Source organism: Vulpes lagopus, chromosome 16 (genome assembly GCF_018345385.1).
Source record: "Vulpes lagopus strain Blue_001 chromosome 16, ASM1834538v1, whole genome shotgun sequence".
Taxonomy (NCBI): domain Eukaryota; kingdom Metazoa; phylum Chordata; class Mammalia; order Carnivora; family Canidae; genus Vulpes; species Vulpes lagopus.
In genome coordinates this window covers 61,179,918-61,201,668 of record NC_054839.1, presented here as the reverse complement: position 1 = coordinate 61,201,668, position 21,751 = coordinate 61,179,918, and the positions used below count along the sequence as shown (strand labels likewise).

The 21,751-nt window shown below is 40.4% G+C and overlaps 1 protein-coding gene across 2 annotated transcripts in view; it reads left to right on the top strand.

Moving 5' to 3' along the window:
• Positions 1-1,202: 1,202 nt before the first annotated feature.
• The window catches only part of INTS6 (integrator complex subunit 6), a 90,978-nt gene continuing 70,429 nt past the window's right edge, over positions 1,203-21,751 (top strand). The window contains exons 1-4 of one of the 2 annotated variants that reach the window (XM_041730966.1): positions 1,203-1,221; positions 1,700-1,785; positions 1,964-2,041; positions 2,625-2,774. In XM_041730966.1, coding sequence (XP_041586900.1) covers positions 1,714-1,785; positions 1,964-2,041; positions 2,625-2,774 — 300 coding nt within the window. In that variant the 5' untranslated portion in view covers positions 1,203-1,221; positions 1,700-1,713. Of the gene's footprint in view, positions 1,222-1,538; positions 1,786-1,963; positions 2,042-2,624; positions 2,775-21,751 lie in introns of those variants that run through there. The other variant, XM_041730965.1, reaches the window with a different exon arrangement.

The following is a 21,751-nucleotide window of genomic DNA, read 5'->3' as shown; positions in this document are numbered from 1 at the left end:
GGCCCGCGCGGGTGGGACCTCGGGCCCGGCGGGGGCAGGCGCTGTCCCCGGGGCCCCGACGCGCCGCGCCGCGCCTCTCGCGGTCCCGCCCCCGCCCCCGCCCCTCCCCCCCGGCCCCGCCATCCCCATCCCCATCCCCGCCGGGTCTTCCCAGCCCCCCCCCCCGGCTCCCCGACCCCCCCTTGGCCCCCAACCCCCCATCCCGGCTCCCTCCACCACCCCGTTCCCTCCCCCCACCCCCCTTGGCCCCCCCCACTGACCCCCCCCGCTCCCCCCACCCCTCCGCGGCTCCCCCCACCCCCCGACCTCCCTCGGTCCCCCTCCCTCTCCCCGGCTCCCCTCGACCTCCCTCGGCCCTCCCGACCCCCCCCCCGGTTTCCTGCCCCCGACCCCCCTTGGCTCCCCCCATCGGACCCCCGGCTGCCCCCGCCCCTCCCCGGCTCCCCCCGCCCCTCCCCGGCTCTCCCCCCACCCCCACCGCCCTCGGCCCCCTCCGTCTCCCCCCCACCTCCCCGGCTCCCTCCCCACCCCCCTCGGTCCCCCCATCGACACCCCCCGGCTCCCCCCGACCCCCCGCTTCCCCCCACCCGGCCCGCGGGGGCGGCGGCGCCCGGCCCGGGTCATAAACAGCGCCCGCCGCCCCTCCCCCTCCCCGCCCCGCCCCGCGCCGACCCGGGACCGCGGGGCTGCCCGCCGCCGAGCGGCCGTCGGACTCGGGGCTCGGCCCCGCCTGGCCCGCCCGCCGCGGAGGGGGCGCCGCCGAGCGCCGGGGCACCGGGGGCCGCGCCGGCCCGCTCGTCCCTCCCCCCGGCCCCGGTCACCTCCAGCGGCCCGGGAGGCCGGCAGCCCCGCCCCGCCCCGCCCCTCCGCGCCCCTCCGCGGAGCCCGCCTCCGCCCGCCCGCTCGTCCCCGGCGCCCGCACGCACGCGCGCCCGCCGCCCCGCCGCCCCGCCCCGCCGCCCCGCCCCGCCCCCGCCTCCGCGCGTGCTCCGTAACTGCCCCCGCCGCCGGCCCGCGGGCCCGCCCCGCCCCCCCGCTGTTTGAATATGCTAATGCGAGGCTGCGCACGGGCCAATGGGGCGGCGGGGCGGCGCGTCACGTGGGCCGGGGACGTGTCAGGGGGCGGGGCCGCCGCGGCCCCTGCCCGAGTTAAAACCGGAGCGTGCGAGAGAAAAGCGCTTCAGTAGCGAGAGGGGCTGAGAAAGTGGTGACAGCGCCGGGGTGCGAGCGAGTCCCCGAAACTTCTCCCAACAGCCCCGGGGCCGGTCCCCGTCCGCCCCTGCCCCCGCGCCCGCGCCCGCGCCCGCGCCCGCACCGGGGTGGGAGGGAGCCGGGCCCGTCTCCCGCCGGGGCACACACGGGGGCCGGGAGCGGGGACGGGGCCCCCGCGGCGGGGGGGGCCGGGCCGGCCGAGCGCCCCGGCGGCGGAGGCGGAGGCGGGGGCGGCGGCGGCGGGGGCGCCGGGGGCGCCGGGAGCGCCGGGAGCGCCGGGGGCGCCGGGGCCGGGGAGTTTCCTCGCGGGTGCGGGTGCGGGCGCCGGCGCGGGCGCGGGGAGTCCCCCCGCCGGAGGCCAGGGCCGGGCGGCGCGCTCGCCCCGGGGGCCGCGCTCCCCGCCCCGCGCCGCCGCCGCCGTCTCCGCGCCCGCCTCGGGCCCCGGTGCGCCCGGCCGGCACTATGCCCATCTTGCTGTTCCTGATAGACACGTCTGCCTCCATGAACCAGCGCAGCCATCTGGGCACCACCTACCTGGACACGGCCAAAGGCGCGGTGGAGACCTTCATGAAGGTACCGGGCGGCCGGCGCGCCCGGGGGGGGCGGGGGGCCCGGGCTGCGGGCCGCGGGCTGCGGGCGCCGGGCGGCCCCTCCCCCACCGCGCGGGGCTCGGCGGGGCTCGGCGGGGCTCGGCGGGCGCCTCGTCACCGCGCCCCCGGCCCCCGCGGCCGCCGCCCCTCCCTCTCCGCAGCTCCGCGCCCGGGACCCTGCGAGCCGCGGAGACAGGTACATGCTGGTCACTTTCGAAGAGCCGCCCTATGCCATCAAGGTAGGAGCGCCGCCCGCGCCTCCCCGCCCCCACCGCGCTCCCCTCCCCCACCCCGCCCGCCGCCCCCGCCCGCCCCGCCCGCGCCCCCGCCCCCGCCCCCGCCCCCGCCCCGGCGCGGCCCGGCGCGGCCCCGACTCGCGGGGCGCCCGCCGAGCCCTCCCCGGCCCGGCCCCGTCCCCGGCGGCGGCGGCGGCGGCGGCGCGGCGCTCAACATGGCCGACATTTCCCCTCGGCGGCGCGGGCGGCAGCAAGGCACTGTGGGGGATATTTATTCAAGTTCGCCGAGTGACAGCCGGGCCGGCCGCGCCGAGCGGGCTCCGCGGCGAAGGGGACCGGGCGGGGGGGCCCGCGGGACGGCGAACCCCGAGCTCGCGGACGGCGGCCCCTCGGCGGCGCCGGCGGGGGGAGGGGCGCTCTGAGGCGCGCGGCGTCCGGCCTGCGGCCCGCGGAAGCCTCCCCTCAGCGGGCGGACGGCGGCCCCGAGGCGCCCGAGGATGCGAGACAGCGGGAGGAGGACGAGGAGGAGGAGGAGGAGAAGCAGCAAAAAACAAAAAAAACACGATTCTCACATTCTTCCTTTCAGGCCGGATGGAAGGAAAACCACGCCACGTTTATGAATGAACTGAAGAACCTTCAGGCCGAAGGACTTACGACTCTGGGCCAATCCCTAAGGACAGCTTTTGATTTACTAAATTTAAATAGATTAGTAACTGGCATAGACAACTATGGGCAGGTAGGTTGAACCCACGTCAAGGTGGAAGTGGAAAGAGCAGCTCATTTTTTTTTTCCCTTTCCCTTCTTCTTTTTGTGAAAAAAAAAAAAAAAAAAAAGAAACACCGTCAAGTCCGAAACGTATATAACGCGAAATACAAGTAGGAAACGTTTCGGGTTAAAGGACAATGCACAAGTGCAAAAGTGAAACCGACCGTGCTGTCCATGGTCTTAAGCCCTCGTTGCTTTTTTTTTATTTTTTCCCTTTTTAAACCCCCCCCCCCCCCCCGAAAATGTATTTATATTCACAATTAGAGCCCGAGTTTTGTGCCATACACTTGACACGAATTTGCTTTTGATCCCGTAAGTAGGGCTCACTCAGGTTTTAAGAGGAGAAAACACCCTGACCACACGCTCAGTTTCTGGGATGCGCTACCCACAGCCGCCTGTGCAGCGACGGCCCTGACTGACCGGCACTAGTTGATGAGGGGTCTTCGTTTCTGTATTGCTGACGACGTCAGTGGAAACTTTCCTGTTTGCCTTACCGGGGTTTATTTTAACCGCCGTGTTTCATAGCTATTCTGAAAGGTGGGAAGGTTTTCATTGGACGGCAGACAGCTGAGTACCTTAAGGTGTCTCAGCTGGTGAAGCATCTGCAGTAAGCGACTATGCAGAAAAAATTATGAATTCATTTCTGAATTAGATCGCAGGTCCAGAGGTGGTGGTTATTTTTGAACTCCAGACTTTTGGAAAAGAGACGGCTTGAATTCTCTTTATCCTCTCTGCCCCTCCACCCCCGCCCCCACCCCCACCCCCACCCCCATTATGGTTCACTAGGAAATAATGCAAGGTAGTCCCTTATAACTTTTGAGATTGCTGGCGGGGAAGAGAAAAGATACTGATGAATGAGTAATGTCACACATAACAAGAGAATATTAACCTCGGGTTCGATACTTAGGTTGTGCAGAAGCACTATTTACCACAAGGATACATTTAGGAATACATTTTGTTCTTTTCCCAAGCTCCATGAACCACAATCTTCAGGAGTTTGACAAATCTTCCTGTGACTAGGACTTTTTGTTGCATTATATAGAAAGCAGAATTGTTACTTCTTTTACAAATGTTAGTGCTTACTACCTTCTTCTACAAACGTCAGTGCTTAGTTACCTACTACTCGGCACCTAAACATTTTTGGAAATGTTTGCATATAATCCTATAGCCTTTAAAGTATACGTGCAATTCAGATTCACTTTGTTCTATTTCTACTGAATTGTACCTCCGTTGTTTCAGTGAGTGTTTATTTTCTTACCATATTAATCTTTGTTTTTCTTCTCTTTAATTTCGCAACATTTGTAGTAATTTAGGTAGATGTGTCATGAGCTCTTCAGTTTGTTCCTATAAACCGGATTTCTTTTCCTTTTATAGTCCTTTGTTACATGTAGTGCTATACAGGCTTGTTGGTTAAGGTTTAGATCTAAACATCTTTGAGTTCAAAGACAGATTTAAAACTTGCCATTATTTGGTTATCAGGTTGTCAGTGTATACAAGAACTATTAATTTCCTGTTTCTCTGCATCACCCAAGTGGGCAAGGCATTTACACACATTTACCTCTTACCACCTATTAAAAATGTCTTAGAGTGCTTCCTTAGAAAGGCTGACTTTCATGGAAAGGCTTGAAGACGTTTGTAAATTAAACCTGTGTTTTCCTTTTCCCAGTTGCCATCTTCCACCAGAGAATACTTAAGTTCTTGTGTGTAAAGCTTACAAAACGTTTGAGGTTGAAGGTGGTCCTGCTGTGCTGTTACCACTTTGACCAACAGAAGAGCCTGGGGATTAGGATGTTTTTGCATGTTAGGATTTATTAATTCAAGGAGGGGGAGGGATAATGCTGCTCAGTTATTTTGATGAATAAGCAAGGATGCATGGAGTAATATTAGTGCTAAGGTCCTGAATCGGCTCATAAAAATGACACTAGCATTAAAATAATTGAGGAAGCCACAATTTTCAAATGAAAATGATTGAGTAAAGCATTTAATTAGAAGAAAACATCTTCCCAGAGAGATTTTTTTTGTCATAGGACTATCTTGCTCATTTAAATATCATACACTTCCTATTCAAAAAAGGATAGATTATCAGGTATTTTGGATGTCTGAAATATTTAATACTAAATATAGTTCACGTGTTTTCTCTCTAAGAGTACTTTGTGTTTGCCTGTTTTCTGTGGAATGCCTTTATTCTGTAACCTCAGTGTTTTTACATAAATACTTCCCCTTTCATACTCTATGCAAGGATCTGTAGAGTCCACAGTACTAAATACTTGTATTATAACCTTGATCGCTGAAGGAAATGAGAAAAGGTGAGCTGGATGAAAAGGACAGCATATTCCTGTAGAGCATCTAAAAACATTTAGAGAGGTTTCCAAGTAATTTTCTTAAATGTCTAAATGTGTGCGGATATGTTTATACAGATACCCCCATCCTTACTCCCCCAACGTACATACGCATATGTGACTTTCCGTAACTGATCCCGAGTATTTTTTATGTCCATATTGCTTGTGTTAATTTAGTTACTACACCTAAAATAAAACACCTTTGAGGTAGTAGTAATCAGGATATTAATAGAACTTGCAGGGCATCTGTAAGGTTAAAGTAGCAGAGAAAAGGTGATTCTTGGTGAATGTTTTCTTCAAGCACTTTGGACATCCCTGTAAAAGCTTCCTTGTGTATAGAAATCTTTCTAAATATTTAATTTTGATAACCAGTACTATTTGCTGATATTTCTACAGTCAAGGAACAGTGTAGCTTCTAGTTAATCTTTTCTTTAGAAATTATAGCAACACCTCATTAAATTGCATTATCATCGCAGCAGCAAAATGTGACAGATGTATTTTTCACATGTGTTCACCATGGTTTCAAATAATGCTCCTCTTTTGAGAACCAATGAAAATAACCAGCCTTAACATCTAAAGTTAGGATATGTATAACGTTTTAGAGGTCTGATTAAAATTATATATGTAGTTTGATTTATTTTGCATATTTTTCCAAATTGTTTTGTGTCAGTGTTTTCAACATTATCCCCCCCCCCCCCCCCCCCAAAGGTAGGTTCTGGTTAGATTTAGCTGCTAAGTATTACTCTGGCCTGCAATTCATTATTTTTTTTTTTGTCACCAAGCTGATCCATACTTTGACTATTCAATCTACTATTTTTTTCCTCCAATCTACTATTGATTAAATTGTATAAGACTTAGAACAGTACCTAACCTGCCACCCTGATCCCTTGATGAAGACAATCCTTGAGCATACTTTAAAAGGAGATAGAATATGTATCTAATTAAGGATTTTCAATGCTAAGTTTTACCTCATTAAAAAATAGTGGCTTTTAAGAGAAGATCAAATTGAATGAATCTTAGGGATAATTTTAACCAGCTTTATTCTTAAGCATGAAGAAGTATTTGTGAATTTAGCAAGTTTAGGTAGAGTTTTAATAAAGTTACTTTGTTCCTTTGACCCTAGCAGTATCTATTTAGTACTCAGGTGGTACAGAATACAGGCTTTTCGCTTTTCTTTTAATGCAGGCAGGTAAAGTGCTGAAAACTTGATTCCTCTTTGGGTTTTTTTGTTTCCCTTAGGCTATCAATGAATGTATTAACAGTTTTGTATTTATTGACCTATCAGCATCTTTTCAAAAGAAAGATTATTATATTTAAACATACTGTGCTGAATATGAACTGGAAACAATGGTGAATGGTATTTTGCAAATTTTTTATTAAGTCCCTGAACTTTTCCCCCCTAATTTTTAAATTGTTGTAAAGAATACATAATATCAAATTTACCACCTTAAACATTTGGGTTTTTTTCAAGCCCCAATGTGGGGCTTGAACTCACAACCCAGAGATTAAGAATCACATGGTCTTCCAACTGAGCCAGCCAGGTGCCCCCCCCCCCATTTTAGCCATTACTAAGTGTACAATTTAGTGTAGCATTCACATCGTTTTTGCAGCCAATCTCTAAAACTTTTTCGTATCTGAAACTTTAACCAAAAGCATACCTCATTTTTTTCCTCTCCTGGCCCCTGGCAACCACCATTCTGTTTTTTAATCTACAAATTTGAGTAGTCTAGAGATAATCTCGCCTAAGTGGAATCCTACAGTGTTTGTCTTTCTGTGACTGGCTTATTTCACTGAACCTAAATGTCCTCACCATTAATTCCTGTGTTAGCTTATGCCAGGGTTTCATTCCCTTTTAAGGCCGAATAGTATTCCATTCTATGTATATACCACATTTTGCATATCTGTTCAACCATAACGGACACTTGAGTTGCTTTTACCTCTTGGCTATTGTGAGTACTGCTGCTATGAACATGGTATGCAAATGTCACTTTGAGATCTTGCTTTCAATTCTTTTGAATATATACCCTGAAGTGGAATTGCTGGATCATGTAATTTTAAATTTTTGAGACATTCCTATTTTCCGTAGCGATTGCACTGTTTTATGTTCCCACTAACAGTACAGAAGAATTTCAGTTTCTCCACATCCTAGTCAACGCTGTTTTCTTGTTTTCCTGATTTTGGCTGACATAATGGGTGCATATGGGTGCGAGGTGATATCTCACTGGTTTATTTGCATTTCCCTAATTATTTATATTGAGCATCCATTCTTATGCTGTTTGGCCATTTGTCTACTTAAGTGCTTTGCTCATTTTTTTTTTTTAATTGAGTTATTTGATTTTTGTTTTAAAGTTGTAGGAGTTGCTCAAGTATTTTGAATATTGACCCCTTACCAGATATGTGATTTGCATATTTTTCTCCCTTTTCTTGGGTTTTTTTATTCTTAAAAATTTTTTTTATTATTTATTTATGATAGTCATATATATATAGAGAGGCAGAGACAAGGCAGAGATAAAGGCAGAGGGAGAAGCAGGCTCCATGCACCAGGAGCCCAACATGGGACTCGATCCCGGGTCTCCAGGATCGTGCCCTGGGCCAAAGGCAGGCGCCAAACCGCTGCGCCACCCAGGGATCCCGGTTTTTTTATTCTTAATTGTGTCTTTTGATGACACAAGTTTTCATTATTGATGTAGTCTGGTTTATTTTTTCTTCTGTTGCCTGTGCTTTTGTTGTCCTATCCAAGAAATGGCCAAACCCAATGTCATTGAGGCTTTCTTTTCCCTTCTATTTCCTTTTAGGAGTTTTAGTTTATTTTACATTTTTAAGTCTTTTAATCCACTTTGAATTAGTTTTTGCATATAAACTATGATCAGGGTCCAACTTGATTTTCTTGCCGCTGGACATCTAGTATTCCTAAACACCATTTGTTGAAGAGACTGCTTTCCCCACTGAAAGGCCTTGGCCAGTCCTTGAACTCAGAAATCTCTTAAAATTATCTTCAGTAATTTTTATTGGTCAATAATAATTCTTATTGGCAGATAGAGGACTCTACGGTCAAACTTGCTTAAAAGCTTTTTTCTCCATCTTTATTTAACTGTGTAAAAGAAGCACGATAGCTAGAAATGTGAAATTGGAATCCCAGGTCTGACCTTGTTATTAAATTACTGTATAACATTGGGTAGTCACTTGACCACTCTGTGCCTCTGCTTCTTCATATTCCTCATTGCTAATAATGAGCCATTGTACTCTTGTTACAGAATTGGTTGGAGGTTTAAATGGAATGGTATATTAAAATATACTTTCAAAATTATGACGTGCAGAGGAGATACAAAGTATACCTTTTCCTTCACTAGGTTATTTACCTCTAGTTTTAAAATTATTTTTCTGCTTTAAATGTGAAATTACAAGAATTCTGAGATTTTTTTAAAGTGGATTTTTATTACGTGCTTTGAAATCTTACAGCATAAGTGTTTGTTTGTTTTTTCCTTGGGTTTTATATTGCTTCCAAGATGAAGCAGTGTGAAAAGTAAGTACTGGGCCAGAGTTGTTTTAATGGCAATTGATAAATATGGCAAAGTGTAGAGATAAGTGTTTTATTAAAAATGCATTAAGTGACAACTAGATGTAAGGTTCAGATAAGTTGGAAAGTCACTCTTTGCAGGAATACAGGTGTTAGAGAAGGAACCTTTAAACACACTAGATAGAAACACGTTTTGGGATGCTTTCAAATGGAGAGCCTCCCCCTAGTGTGTTTTAGATGAGATTTACACAAGTTTGTTTGCAAGGGACCTTTGAGGAGCACATCTATTGGGTGTAGGGGATTTTTTTTTTTTTAATTTTTATTTATTTATGATAGTCACAGAGAGAGAGAGAGAGAGAGAGGCAGAGACACAGACAGAGGGAGAAGCAGGCTCCATGCACCGGGAGCCTGATGTGGGATTCGATCCCGGGTCTCGAGGATTGCGCCCTGGGCCAAAGGCAGGCGCCAAACCGCTGCGCCACCCAGGGATCCCTGTAGGGGATATTTTAATGAGAAGGTTTGAAGAGCTCAAAGCGTAAAGTGGATATGACTTATTTCCTATCAAGCATACGTTTTAAAGGTGGTAACATAAGTGAAAAATTTTAAGACCCAGATTTTATTTTCTTTGAAAACACGTGACATCATTTTTCTTCATAATTTTATACTCAAAGTCTGTTTTCTAAATGATCAAAAAACTACTCTGTCATGATCTTTCAAAAGAAAATGAAAAAGAATATCCAAAGGACATTATTACATTCTTAATTACAAATTACTGAAAAGAAATCATAAGTAATGAAAGGCAAAAAATAATAGGTTTTACTTCTTCAAAGAGAACTTATTTTCCCTCATGCAAAAAAGAATGTTAATAATTATATATTAAATTATGTACAACTGGAAATTAAAAGGCCAAGAACAAATGTAGTATTTGAAAGAATTCCACTTACTCAAATATTTTAAGTTGATTTAGAATTGGGGTGAGAATTAGTAAAAGGATTGTTTAGCCATGTTCATGTCATAGATTTCTTCTCCAAAGAGATTGTGCAATATTTTATAACTTGAAATTTTCTTAAAAATTTTAAAATGACTTTTAGCCAGTATAACTCTTCACTCAAGTTTTTAATCTCTGTGTCAGATCATCTTGACGGGCTTTTTTTTGTTTGATCAGTGTCCACATGTAACAGTCCTGTTTCCTTTCATTAAAAAAAAGTATTGTCCTTATATAAACTTAATTTTTGTCAAGCCTTATTATAATTTACACATGGTCCCAGACCATAACAAAATACTGAAGCTTTTTTTTTTGTTTCTGTTTTAGTTTGTCTTTATTCCAAGATTCTTCTTGTCCCAACCTTTTTATTGAGGTTTAAGTTAGATGCACAAATCCTAAGTCTGAAGCTTAGTGAATTTTTATATAGACTTTTTTTTCTTTTCTTTTTTTTTTTTTATATAGACTTTTGAGAACAAAATTGAACTATTGCATCTACCGACAAAAATTTTCATTGGTCTTTTGTGTGTATTTTATTGTGACTATTATTTTGTGGGACTTTAGATTTACAAGTCATGTTAGAAGTTTACTCTTCCTCATTTTATTGATGAAGAAAGTAAAGGCAAGAAAGGTTTAAAGTGCTTAATGTCTTCACACTAGGAACATATTTTAAAAGCTTATAATTGGTTATGGAATAATTATGCAGATTTTACTAGTAACTTATGTTATTTAAGAACAAATTTTATTTAAAAGCATAACGGTAGATCTGAATCCTTTTTTGGGGGTATGTCTGTAGTTCTGTAATGGAATATGCTTTCTTTCAATTCCTCTGTGAAAATGAGGCATTTCATTTTGTCAGTTTGTTAACGTTTAACCTTACTTGTAACACTGAAAATACTGTTACACGCAGTTGGATTTTCACCCTACTTCCCTGTTTGGAAAGAAGTAAGAATACAAGTGTGAGGGATAGTGGACAGGATTTTATACCACTAGTACTTTAAAGCCTAGATACTAATATATGTATATACTTAATGGCATTTTTTGATTTTTGTGTATCATAGCTTATTAGTTTCTGATATATTTGGTTCATACAGAGCTATTAACCTAGTAAGCTGATTAGTTGGCTTTTCCAGTGTAGTATGCCAGCTAGCGTATCAGAGTTTTTTTTACCTAGTTTGTAAGATTTATAATTAGTTAACCATCATGTTTCTTTGAGGTAAGATAATATTGAAAACCTCTAAGCATTATGTTTTAAGATTCAGAAAACTCTGATTCTATCAGTGCCTGCTCTACCCATGAGTTTCATGTAACCTCTCTGCCCTCAGTTTCCCCATTAGGAAAATGAGATGATCTGTGCTGCAGGATGAAGATGAAGATTAAATGATACACAGCATAATTTATTATAATACCTGTTACCATTTTGGTGGATTTCTTTTTATTTGAATTTTAAAATTTTAAAAATTGGAATTGTGGGCACATAAGAGTATTTTATCCAGCTTTTTTCAGAGCAAGCAGTATGGTGATGCAGAAAGAACCACTTGAACTGGTTTTGCCTGGCTCTGCCACTTACTAGCTTAGGTTGTATTGAGAAGTCTTCTTAACCTTGCTGAGTTTCAGATTTTGTTTTCTTTAAAGATTTTATTTATTCATGAGAGATGGAGAGAGAGGGGCAGAAACACAGGCAGAGGGAGAAGCAGGTGCTCCCTGTGGGGAGCCCGATGTGGGACTCAATCCCAGGACCCCAGGGTCATGACCTGAGTCAAAGGCAGATGCTCACCCATCGAGCCACCCAGGCATCCCAGAGCTTCAGATTTCTTATCCAACAAAATAATGATAATAGCAATTTTGAGAATTTTTAAAAAATATTTTATTTATTCGTGAGAGACACAGAGGCAGAGAGAGGCAGAGACCCAGGCAGAGGGAGAAGCAGGCTCCATGCAGGAAGCCTGACGTGGGACTCGATCCCGGGTCTCCAGGATCACGCCCTGGGCTGAAGGCGGTGCTAAACTGCTGAGCCACCCGGGCAGCCCAATTTTGAGAATTTTTGTAAGAACTAGAAATATTTGTTAATCATCTAGCAAAATGCCTGTTTGGCACATGGTAGAAACTCAGATGATGATTTTTGTCATCTCCAATGTTATATTAAACACTTAACAGGATAAAAGAAAGCTTTCTTATCTGAAACCTTTGAGAACAGTTCTATAATCCACCATATATCCGGTATAAGAAGCTAGAATTAGCTATCCAGTAGTTCTAGCTAACGTAAAATTTTGTGCCATAAGGAACATGATGGTTTCGACTTTGAATTGAAGCTCCATAGATGGCCCCAAAAATACTTTCCCCTTGGTGTTAATAAGTTTTTTTCTCCAAAATCTCTATTTATTTTCTTTCTTTCTTTCTTTCTTTCTTTCTTTCTTTCTTTCTTTCTTTCTTTCTTTCTCTTTCTTTCTTTCTTTCTTTCTTTCTTTCTTTCTTTCTTTCTTTCTTTCTCCCTTCCTTCCTTCCTTCCTTCCTTCCTTCCTTTTCTTTTTTCTTTTCTTTTCTTCTCTTCTCTTTTCTTTTCTTTTCTTTTCTTTTCTTTTCTTTTCTTTTCTTTCTTTTTCTTTCTCTGTCTCTCTCTCTTCCCTCCCTCCCTCCCTTCCTTCCTTCCTCCCTCCCCCTTTCTTTCTTTCTTTTTCCTTTTTTAGATTTATTTAGAGAGAACATGAGTGGGAGGGGCAGAGGGAGAGAGAATCTCCAGCGGGCTCCAAGCTGGGAGTGATGCCTGAATTGGGGCTAGATCTCATGACCCTGATATTATGACCTTCGCTGAAACTAAGAGTTGTATGCTTGACCAGCTGCTACCCAGACACCCCCAAAATCTATTTCATGTTTAAACCTGTTTGGTAACATGAGTAATTTAATAAACCAGACATATTTTAGTTTGCAAAGCAAGAAGGTTTTAGTCTTTGAGGAAATTTAGATGAGTCCACTTTTAGGGCTCTGTATTTTAGAGTTCAAGTTGGTAATGGTTGGGATACGCATTGGAAGGGGTTGTTCTTGTGCAGAAGGTCAAATGTGAAATGTATGATCCCTTTTATTATTTGTAATGTAGATTTATGTGGGAAAATCCGGATAAACCTAGGAAGGAGTTTTTTTTTTTAATGTGATATAATTTTTTTTTAGAGAATATGTGATTTGAAATTTGATTATTGGTATAGTGAGAGCGGCACATAAAAATATTTTAACTTAATCTTAAAATTAAGAGGATTAGTTGTAACCAGGGGACAAATTTATTATCAGCCTAGTGATGTCTTACCAAGATTTATTCTAGTTCCTACGCACTCTTTTTAAATCTGTGCCTTAAAAGGGTATGGCATTTTAACATTTTCCATCCATTAGTTTTGCCTAGATAAGCTGAGGGATTCATGGTAAACGTCCTTGGAAGGGTTACATCATTTTCACAGAAATGAAAACATTTCTGAGTATGTGAGAAAAAGAAATTGTAGCATCAGCTATTGGTAACGTACTTTGTAACTAGTGAATGCCAGTATTGATGTTGCCATGTTAAAAGAAAACTTTCCCTTTGTCTTAAAGCTAGTGAACGTAGTTAGATATTAGGAAACATCAACAAAGTCTTCTGGTTGTTTTGGAGTTTGAACAGTGAAGCATCCCAGCAATTATTCTGAAATAGATTATTATTATAAAAAACAATAGATTATTTTTAATGACAGGGATTGAAGATGATGGAGTATGCTGTCTTCTGTGAAAGGTTAGGCTGCAAACCCCAGTGAATGATGTTACAAAGGCTCCATCTGCAAGATGATGACAGGCTCTTTCTCTCTTTAGTACTTTAGTACTAAAAAGTACAGTACAGTACTTCTGAATTCTCAGGAATAAGCAAAATGATGTCTTTGTTGCCTCTGGTAATGCTTGAGTTGTGATAGTTCCTGGTCATTTATGTACCTTAGCAGGTAACAACTAATGTAAAATTTTGAATTTTTGTCGTACAGTTTTAGTTGCCAATCCATTTCTCAAAACATAAGTTAGAAAAAAAAAAAAAAAACCCAAGAAATTGCATTCAGAAAATTGGGCCTAAGTCAGAAATAGAGTAGAAGGTCTCTCTATATGTCCATTTTATTGTTAATCCAGAGTAAACAATGTCTCATCCCCCACAACATTATATTGAATGTAAATCTTTAATAAAAAAGGTTATTCTTAGAGTTTCCATTTTAAGGAGTTTATAGCGACTATCAGAAACATGTATCAAGTCATCCATACATGGCATCTGCTTTTTCATGAGGTTCATTTCTAAGATAAAACCTTAGTGGATTTGTATGTGTAGTTAGAAGGGCTTATAAAAAAAAATTTTTTTTTTTTTTTGGGCAGGAGGCCCAAAAATTATGGGATTAGTATTTTGTTTCCTAAAAATATCATTTATTTTGAAAATTTAAGATGTCTAAACACTTGAGAATGGGCTTATTAGCCTGAGCACCAATAAATGTTAGTAATGTTGACTCAGAATCTAGGAAGAATGGGTTTCTAGAAACTGTTTTACTTAAGTACAAATACCTAGGTAATGGATTTGGAGAAATTTTAATATTTTCTTCTAAAAACCCTTCTGAAATTGGGTTACCACCAATTCTTTCCTAGAAAATGAAAAATTACATTTTTATTTTTTACAAAGCCAGGCCCCTTAAAACTAATCTCAAATTATGATTTATCCAATTAAATTATTTTCAAGTTGGCCTTCAGCTATAGCACATGGGAAAAAATAGACTGTCAGATTTTCCAAGTGCTTATCACAAATTTTTTCTTTATTAAATTTAATGCTTTATTGCTAACTTTACTGACATGAAACATTTATTAGGCCGTTTGTCTTCATTTTCAGTAGTACTCATGGAGATACTTATGTAGAATGCTGTGGTTGAAGTCCATCTTGTTTGTAGGAGGGCTATTGTGTGTGTGTGAATGATTCTTTTGAGACCATATGTGTAGATGTTCAGAAGGAAGTAGCCCTATTGGTTAAAGATATGATTTATCCAGACTTTTGCAAAGGTACTATCTGTAGATTTCATGGTAATCAACACCCCAAGGAGGTTATTAGTCTAAATGGTATAGGTAGATCTGTGTGATTTATGGAGGTCAAATTAATTTTTAGCATTATTGTTACATAACTTCATCTGTCTTTGAAAATATGTTTTCATCTTCGCTTTTATTTCTTTTTACTTTGCCATGTTTGCAACATGTTTACTATTACATGCTTTGCTGGAATAATTTTTTGCCAAATTATTATTACCCAGTCCATTTCATATAATGGGTATATTAGGTTCTTTATTCCCAATGTTAGTATTTTGTAAGATTGTACTTCCGATATATGCCAGCATAAGCACTATGCTATTTTAAAAAAATTTTTATTTATTTATTCATGAGAGACAGAGAGAGATTGCCAAAACCAATGATTTGTTTGTTAGAATACTCTTACTCAAACTTTAGACTCTTGTTCAAATGTAAAGCTCAAATTCTGTGAAATTATTAGTTAATATCTCAAATATATTGAATTTATATTGCTTTTGATGCAGTAATTCTCAGCCCTACATGTTACTGAGTTTCCTTAATGTTAATTTTTTTTCATAAAGTCATGCTTTTCTTCAGTTCTTAACATGATTATTATTTGGTTTATTATTTTAAACAAATTACAGCAATATTGCTCCTTAGTTTCCTTAATGTTAATTTTTTTTCATAAAGTCATGCTTTTCTTCAGTTCTTAACATGATTATTATTTGGTTTATTACTTTAAACAAATTACAGCAATATTGCTCCTTAGTCATTATATTAAAATAAATGTATGGGGTATCCCTTCTACTTTTGCCTAAGTCTTATTCCATCTGTTTTTAATGCTGTTAATATTTTTAACATAAGGAATTATATGGTTAGATAAAGGATCTGTATTGGTACACAATTGTATTGTGTGTGCCAATTGGAATTACTTGAAACTAAAAATACATATCTTTTAATGTGGAATTTTAATTAGTTTTTATATAGTTATAGACCTTAATGTATTCTAAGATGCTAGGTTTTTATATACTAGCAGATTTTTAAAGTTTTTTTTTTTTTTTTTTTGGATAGTAAGCACATTTTAATTTTGAGGAGTATTTGTTTTGAATATGTAATAAATGCACATGGTTAAAAAGTTCAAGTATCACAGAAAGTTATCTGTTCTTCAGAGGCAACCAACAATTACATAATCAGTTTGTTATGTATCTTTTCAGAGATCTTTCCTATATATTTAAAGATACTATCTTTAAAGGACTAATTTCCTAAGATGAGTATCTTAGACTTTTTTCACCAGAAGATTCTACTATGCCATACCAGTTGAGATAGTAACTATAAAAGTAATGATCTTCATGAATTGTAAACATAAAGGTTAAAATTCTGGCCTTGGAATATTGATTTAAGTGTGAGCTGTCAGGCCTTTATTGACTTAAATAATTATTATATTTTGTTTGGAATGTTTAATTAACCAATTATATATTCATCTCAGTAATAAAATAAACTTCCTTACCCTTTAAAATAAGCTAAACTGTATTAATGACAATGAATTATTGAATGGAAGATATAATTAGCACACCAAAAGTATGATTTCATAGATCTTTTTGCTATAGTGAGGCAAAAATAAAAGTGAAACTGACTTAAAAATATTAAGTATATAAATATTAGTACAGGTAATAAGCAGATAATGAAAAAATTCTGATTGTGGTATGCAGTTGTCTAAAGTTGAGCAATACTGAACTCTTTGAAGAATGTAATTTATGCTAGTTGACTTGTGTTACGAGGTATGTATTGAAAGCTTCTTTTCTCAGTTGTATGTAGATGTAATTGTGTTGTTAGTATTGTGACTAATAAGCCTTTGGATTTGAATTGCATCTTAAGATACTTTTCTTTTAGAAAGAAGCTTAACGTAGATGAATATTATCCTTAATGTTTTTATATTTTCTTTATAGAATCTGGGTTCTCACATTATATAGAGAGTATCAAAATTTCTAAATGAAAATGAATTGGTTTGTCATATTTTAGAGGTACATATATTGTTATCTCTTTATTAGATATGGTAATAGAGGAGAATAGGATAGATAATGCCAGCTTCATGTTTTTATGTAGATTTTACAAAGATAGGAGACCTAAAGGATTACAACATTTTTAACAGCAGTCCTATTTAGTACTTGTCCAGTTATGCATGAGAATCTTGACTCTAATATAGGGCTTATTTCTCAGAGGAGCCCTTTCCTTTTAACATAGTTGCTTGTTGTTGCTGTTACTTAACTTGGAAAGGAAGTTTTAGGTTGTAAAAAAGCACAGGCTTGTTTATGGAAGGTTTCAATGGTCTTGCTAGGTGATTTGCTTTTTTTCTGCTTTTTTTTTTGTTTTTAATTTTTATTTATTTATGATAGTCACACAGAGAGAGAGAGAGGCAGAGACACAGGCAGAGGGAGAAGCAGGCTCCATGCACCGGGAGCCCGACGTGGGATTCGATCCTGGGTCTCCAGGATCGCGCCCTGGGCCAAAGGCAGGCGCTAAACCGCTGCGCCACCCAGGGATCCCGGTGATTTGCTTTTGAACTAGTATAAGATGCGATACCTCTTAATACCACTTTTGTTGATTTCTTTTGTATTTTTTCTGGCTTAGGGCAGAATAACTACACAGGAGTGGCTGCGGGTTAGCTGAAGACCCCCCACAGGAGAGCTGGAGGGCCGGCTGGCTGCACATTTTCCTTTCAGTAGGCCCATTAGCCCATGGGAAAAGTAGCTTTGCCAGGCACCTGGCTGCTCTTAGGAGGTTGTTCCAAGGACTGGTAACGCGGTAGAGCATGGTGGCACTGAAGGAAAATGAGCCCAGAGACGTACAGAGTAGTACGTAGTAGTACGTCTACTGGAAAGTGTGACTGAATGCTCAGGGATGCTTGCTTTTGCTTCAGAAGATACTAGTTGTGAGACCTGTTAAGGGTACAGTAAAATTCCTGTACCTCTCCCCCGACTACATTTTAAATTGGGTAAAAGTAAAAATTCTGATTCTGAGAACCAGGTTAGTTTGTATTTGGGGGAAAATTAGCCTTATTTTTATATTTTCAAAAGTTTTTTGGGAAAATTTAAAAATTCTCAAAAACTTTTTTTTCAAATATGAAATAGGTTCTAATAGATAAGATCTACTTTAATTCTTTAAATTTCTTATTGAGATCTTATACCTTAATTTAGATGTTTTCTTTAACACCATGATAATGAATTGATGGAACTGAACATTTTTGCTTTATTTTACCTTTAGCAAAAATTTTACCCGAGGTTTTTGGCCAACATCAAGTCACTTTTCTTTTCTTTAAAATCTGTTTTCTAAATGACAAGATTGCCATTAGTAAATAGCTCTAGAGGTAGAATATTGTAGCTTGCACCATATTCTCAAGGGACATGTTTAGATTTATTTATGCCGAAGAGCCACAGCTCTGAGAGAACCATCTGATTTTAATTCTGCTAATGGCAAAAGTAAACTTTTAGTCCCTCTACTGGTTGCCTTTGTCGTAGCAGAGCTTAATATTATTTTTATTTTGGAGATTTTATAACTAAGATAAAGGCTGTTTATAACTTTATGATCAAGACGAATTTTGAGGGATATTCTATTATGGACAGTCACATCCCCAAATTGAGTGACTTTGAAAACACTTGCTAAGAATAAAAATGTAAAGTATTTACTCTTAAATATAAAGATTTGGGAATTATTAAACTGTTGGCTTGGCATGAAAGAGCTGATGACATAATGATTAAATCACAACTTTTAGAATTTTGAAATGTTAAAATTTTTTGTAAAACATGAAAAAAGTAATCTTGTGATATTAGTAAACAATCAGAAATTTGTTTTAATTTGTTGGGTAAAAATGTGAGAGAAGCCAGTTATGTATTGTGCTTCTGCCAAGAATAAGTGCACTCTCAAGGGCAGGGGAGGAACAGTGTAAAACTGAATGTAAGAAAACTTTGTTGGAGCAACATTGTCCATTTTCTGCAGGCAATTTAGAAATTTATGCTTAAATAAAGTTACTAATTCTAACATTTATTCTGAAATAAAAAACATCCTTTTGTATTCTAATTTTTATCATGACAATCCTATCACTTTTCTTAGTGTTATTTTTTTTTTTAATTAATATATTCTTGTTGCCTTTCTTAGTGTGCTTTTTGACTAAACTCATGTCAGAGAAGAAGGGATCTTAGGCATGGTATGGTTAAATAATTAAATAGGTGAAATGAGGATGGTTATATTTTTCTTTTCTCTATCTTTAGTCTCTATCAGAATTTTCCAATATTTAAAGTCCTTAAAGAACTTAATGTTGTTTTATCTTCTTTCATATTTATGCTCTCTGAAGGTTGGCTGAAGTTACTTAGTATCCAGAAGTGAATGTTGATTATATATTGCATTTTCTTTCAGTGTGTTTTTGTTGGAGGGAGGTGTATTGATTTATATATAGAAAAATTGCTAGGTAAAAAAATCATAAAACAGCAGGAAACCAAGGAAAGAATAATAGTTAATTTTGGTGCAAGTATAGTATATTAAAACCAAACTGTAACATCATTGTTACATTGTTGAGTGAATATGGCACACTCCAGGTTGGTGTAGAATTATCTAAGTGAATTTAGTTGCTTCCAAAAGGACTTTCAGATGCCGTAGAAAGACAATGATATTTGCAGTTGGAATAAGGTTCTGGCTGTGCCAGTTACCAGATGAGGGATTTTGGATTATATTCTTTTAATCTCTGAATATTTTACCTCACCAGGTTTTTAGAGGTAAATGAGATAATACAGTTGCTTTATTGTTATTATCAAGTATCTGATTATTCTTGTAATTTCAGGCTTAGCCTCTGTGTAAAGTATTATGTATGACTCCAGTAAAGTTTCAACTAAAAGCTTGTTGTCAAGGAAAAAGTAACTTTTATTTTAATGTTCGAATTTAGCTTAAATTTTAGCACCTCATGACTTGGCTAAATTTTAACAACTTTTAACTTGATTTTTGGATATATGGTCATTAAAAAAAGCGTGTTTTACTTTTTGGATGAACATCATCCCTAAAGTTCCTAATACATCAGAAATCATTGTTCTTTAATTATAGATATGACTTTCTGGCCTGTGGAGGGTAATTCTCAATGCGCTTACATAGGAATAAGAATTGATGTCATACTTTGATTCAGAAAATTTGGGAGAAAATTTGAATTAGGTTAAAATGTAGAGGTGATACAGAAAACACTGTTGCAAGTATTTGGTTCATGTTGTGGTGGCTTTAAGAGATTTACTGATTTGATTTTGAAAGGCATCAAGTCATCCAGAGTAGTTTTAGCTTAAGGGTGGAAAACAAGATACAATAGTTCTGAAGATATTAGGACTTCTTGGTTGTTTTTTTTTTTTCTTTTTTTACCTCCCTTTGCCAATTTTTGATTTCCAGTGGTATTTGTAGAGACCAGAAAAAGAGAGTTATTGTTAAATGTTATTGGAGATTGTGTATCACACACCTAACACCATGCCTGATGTATGGTAGCCACTCGGTAAATATTTGAATGATAAGCATGAATAGATGGACAGTGGAAGCCCAGACAGCTGTAGGAGCCAGGTAGAGAGTGCATCTTTGTATCCTAGCAAAGTCATGAGGTGTTACGGGTCAAGTTAGGGCAGCTATCATTTATAATGAGGTAAAGGTAACATACCTATATTTCTTTTGAAGCTTGTTGAAGTTTGAGTAGTTCTAAAATGGTTCCGTGAACTTGGATAGGTTTTAGGCTTGTATTAAACCACAGTTGGTGAATCAGTATTTAAGTGCCCAGTGCTGAGGAAGAAATATGACGTTATACTTGGCCTTCAGTTGATTCAAACACTCAAAACCATAGCAGTCAATACAAGAGGATGTATTTTTAAAGAACCGTAGTTAAAACATAACAATTTGCCATTTTAACCATTTTTGAGTGTACTCGGTAGTGTTAGGTATATTTACATTGTTGTGCGTCATATATTTAAAACAAATTTGAGAAGGAGGGAGGATAAATGCGGTAGGCAGTAGTGTGCAGAATGTACTCCATGAAACCACTCCAAATCCAACTTTATTTAAAGAAATGTTCTACTGTATCTGTACTTTGAGTTTGAAAATTGCCACTATTAGTATTTGAAGAGGCAGAACAGTAATTATTTAGGGGCAGACTAATGGGGGGGGGGAAAGGCTTCATGGAAAGAAGACCATGTAAAGAATGATTAGGAATTGGTTGGGTTGTGGGCAGCAAAAAAGGGAGGGAGCCAGTCGAAGCTCAGAGGCGGGTGAGCGTTGTCTGCAGATGTCTGAGAAGACCTGCATAGAAATTACTGTTTATGTTGGGGCTGAGTGATACAATATTGTGTCATATTTTCCACATTGAGTCCGTTTACTATGAACCTTGCAGGAGCAGGAGGGAAGGTAAATTCATGAGTGGTTTTTCCCCCCCTGCAAGTCTTCTGTAACATTTGGATGTTACTATGCATTTGAAATCTAGAGGTTACATCCAACATATTTTAATTTGACCAGAGGACACTTTCTTCATCTGGAATCGTTTCTTCTTGGACATCAGTTTGAAAAATGTGTATGCCACTTACAAGTTGTGTACCTTGGTCAAGAAGTTTTCAACTATCCAGTCTCGCCTCCCACTTGATGAAGATTAGTTGTGATCACAGTTGGTGTATGTGAAAAGTGTAAATGCATTTAACAAATAAGTGGAGTATGTGCTGTACTATGCTAGCGATAGAGACTTACACACATGTAAGGGAAGTTTATTGAACCATGGAGTATTACCTGCGTATGACCCTTCTACATCCTTGCTCATCCAAATATGGTCTGTGGACATTAGCATCTCCTAGACTGCCATCTCTTGAGAAATGTTAAATCTTAGTCTTCATCCCAGACCTGCTGACTTAGAACGTGCATCTTAACAAGATTTCCAAGTGATTCACATGCACATTAAAATCTGCCATATAAAAAAAAAAAAAATAAAAAAAAAAATAAAAAAAAAAAAATAAAAAAAAATAAAATCTGCCATATGCTGTTCTACATCATATCCAGCAAAACTTCATTCCATCCTT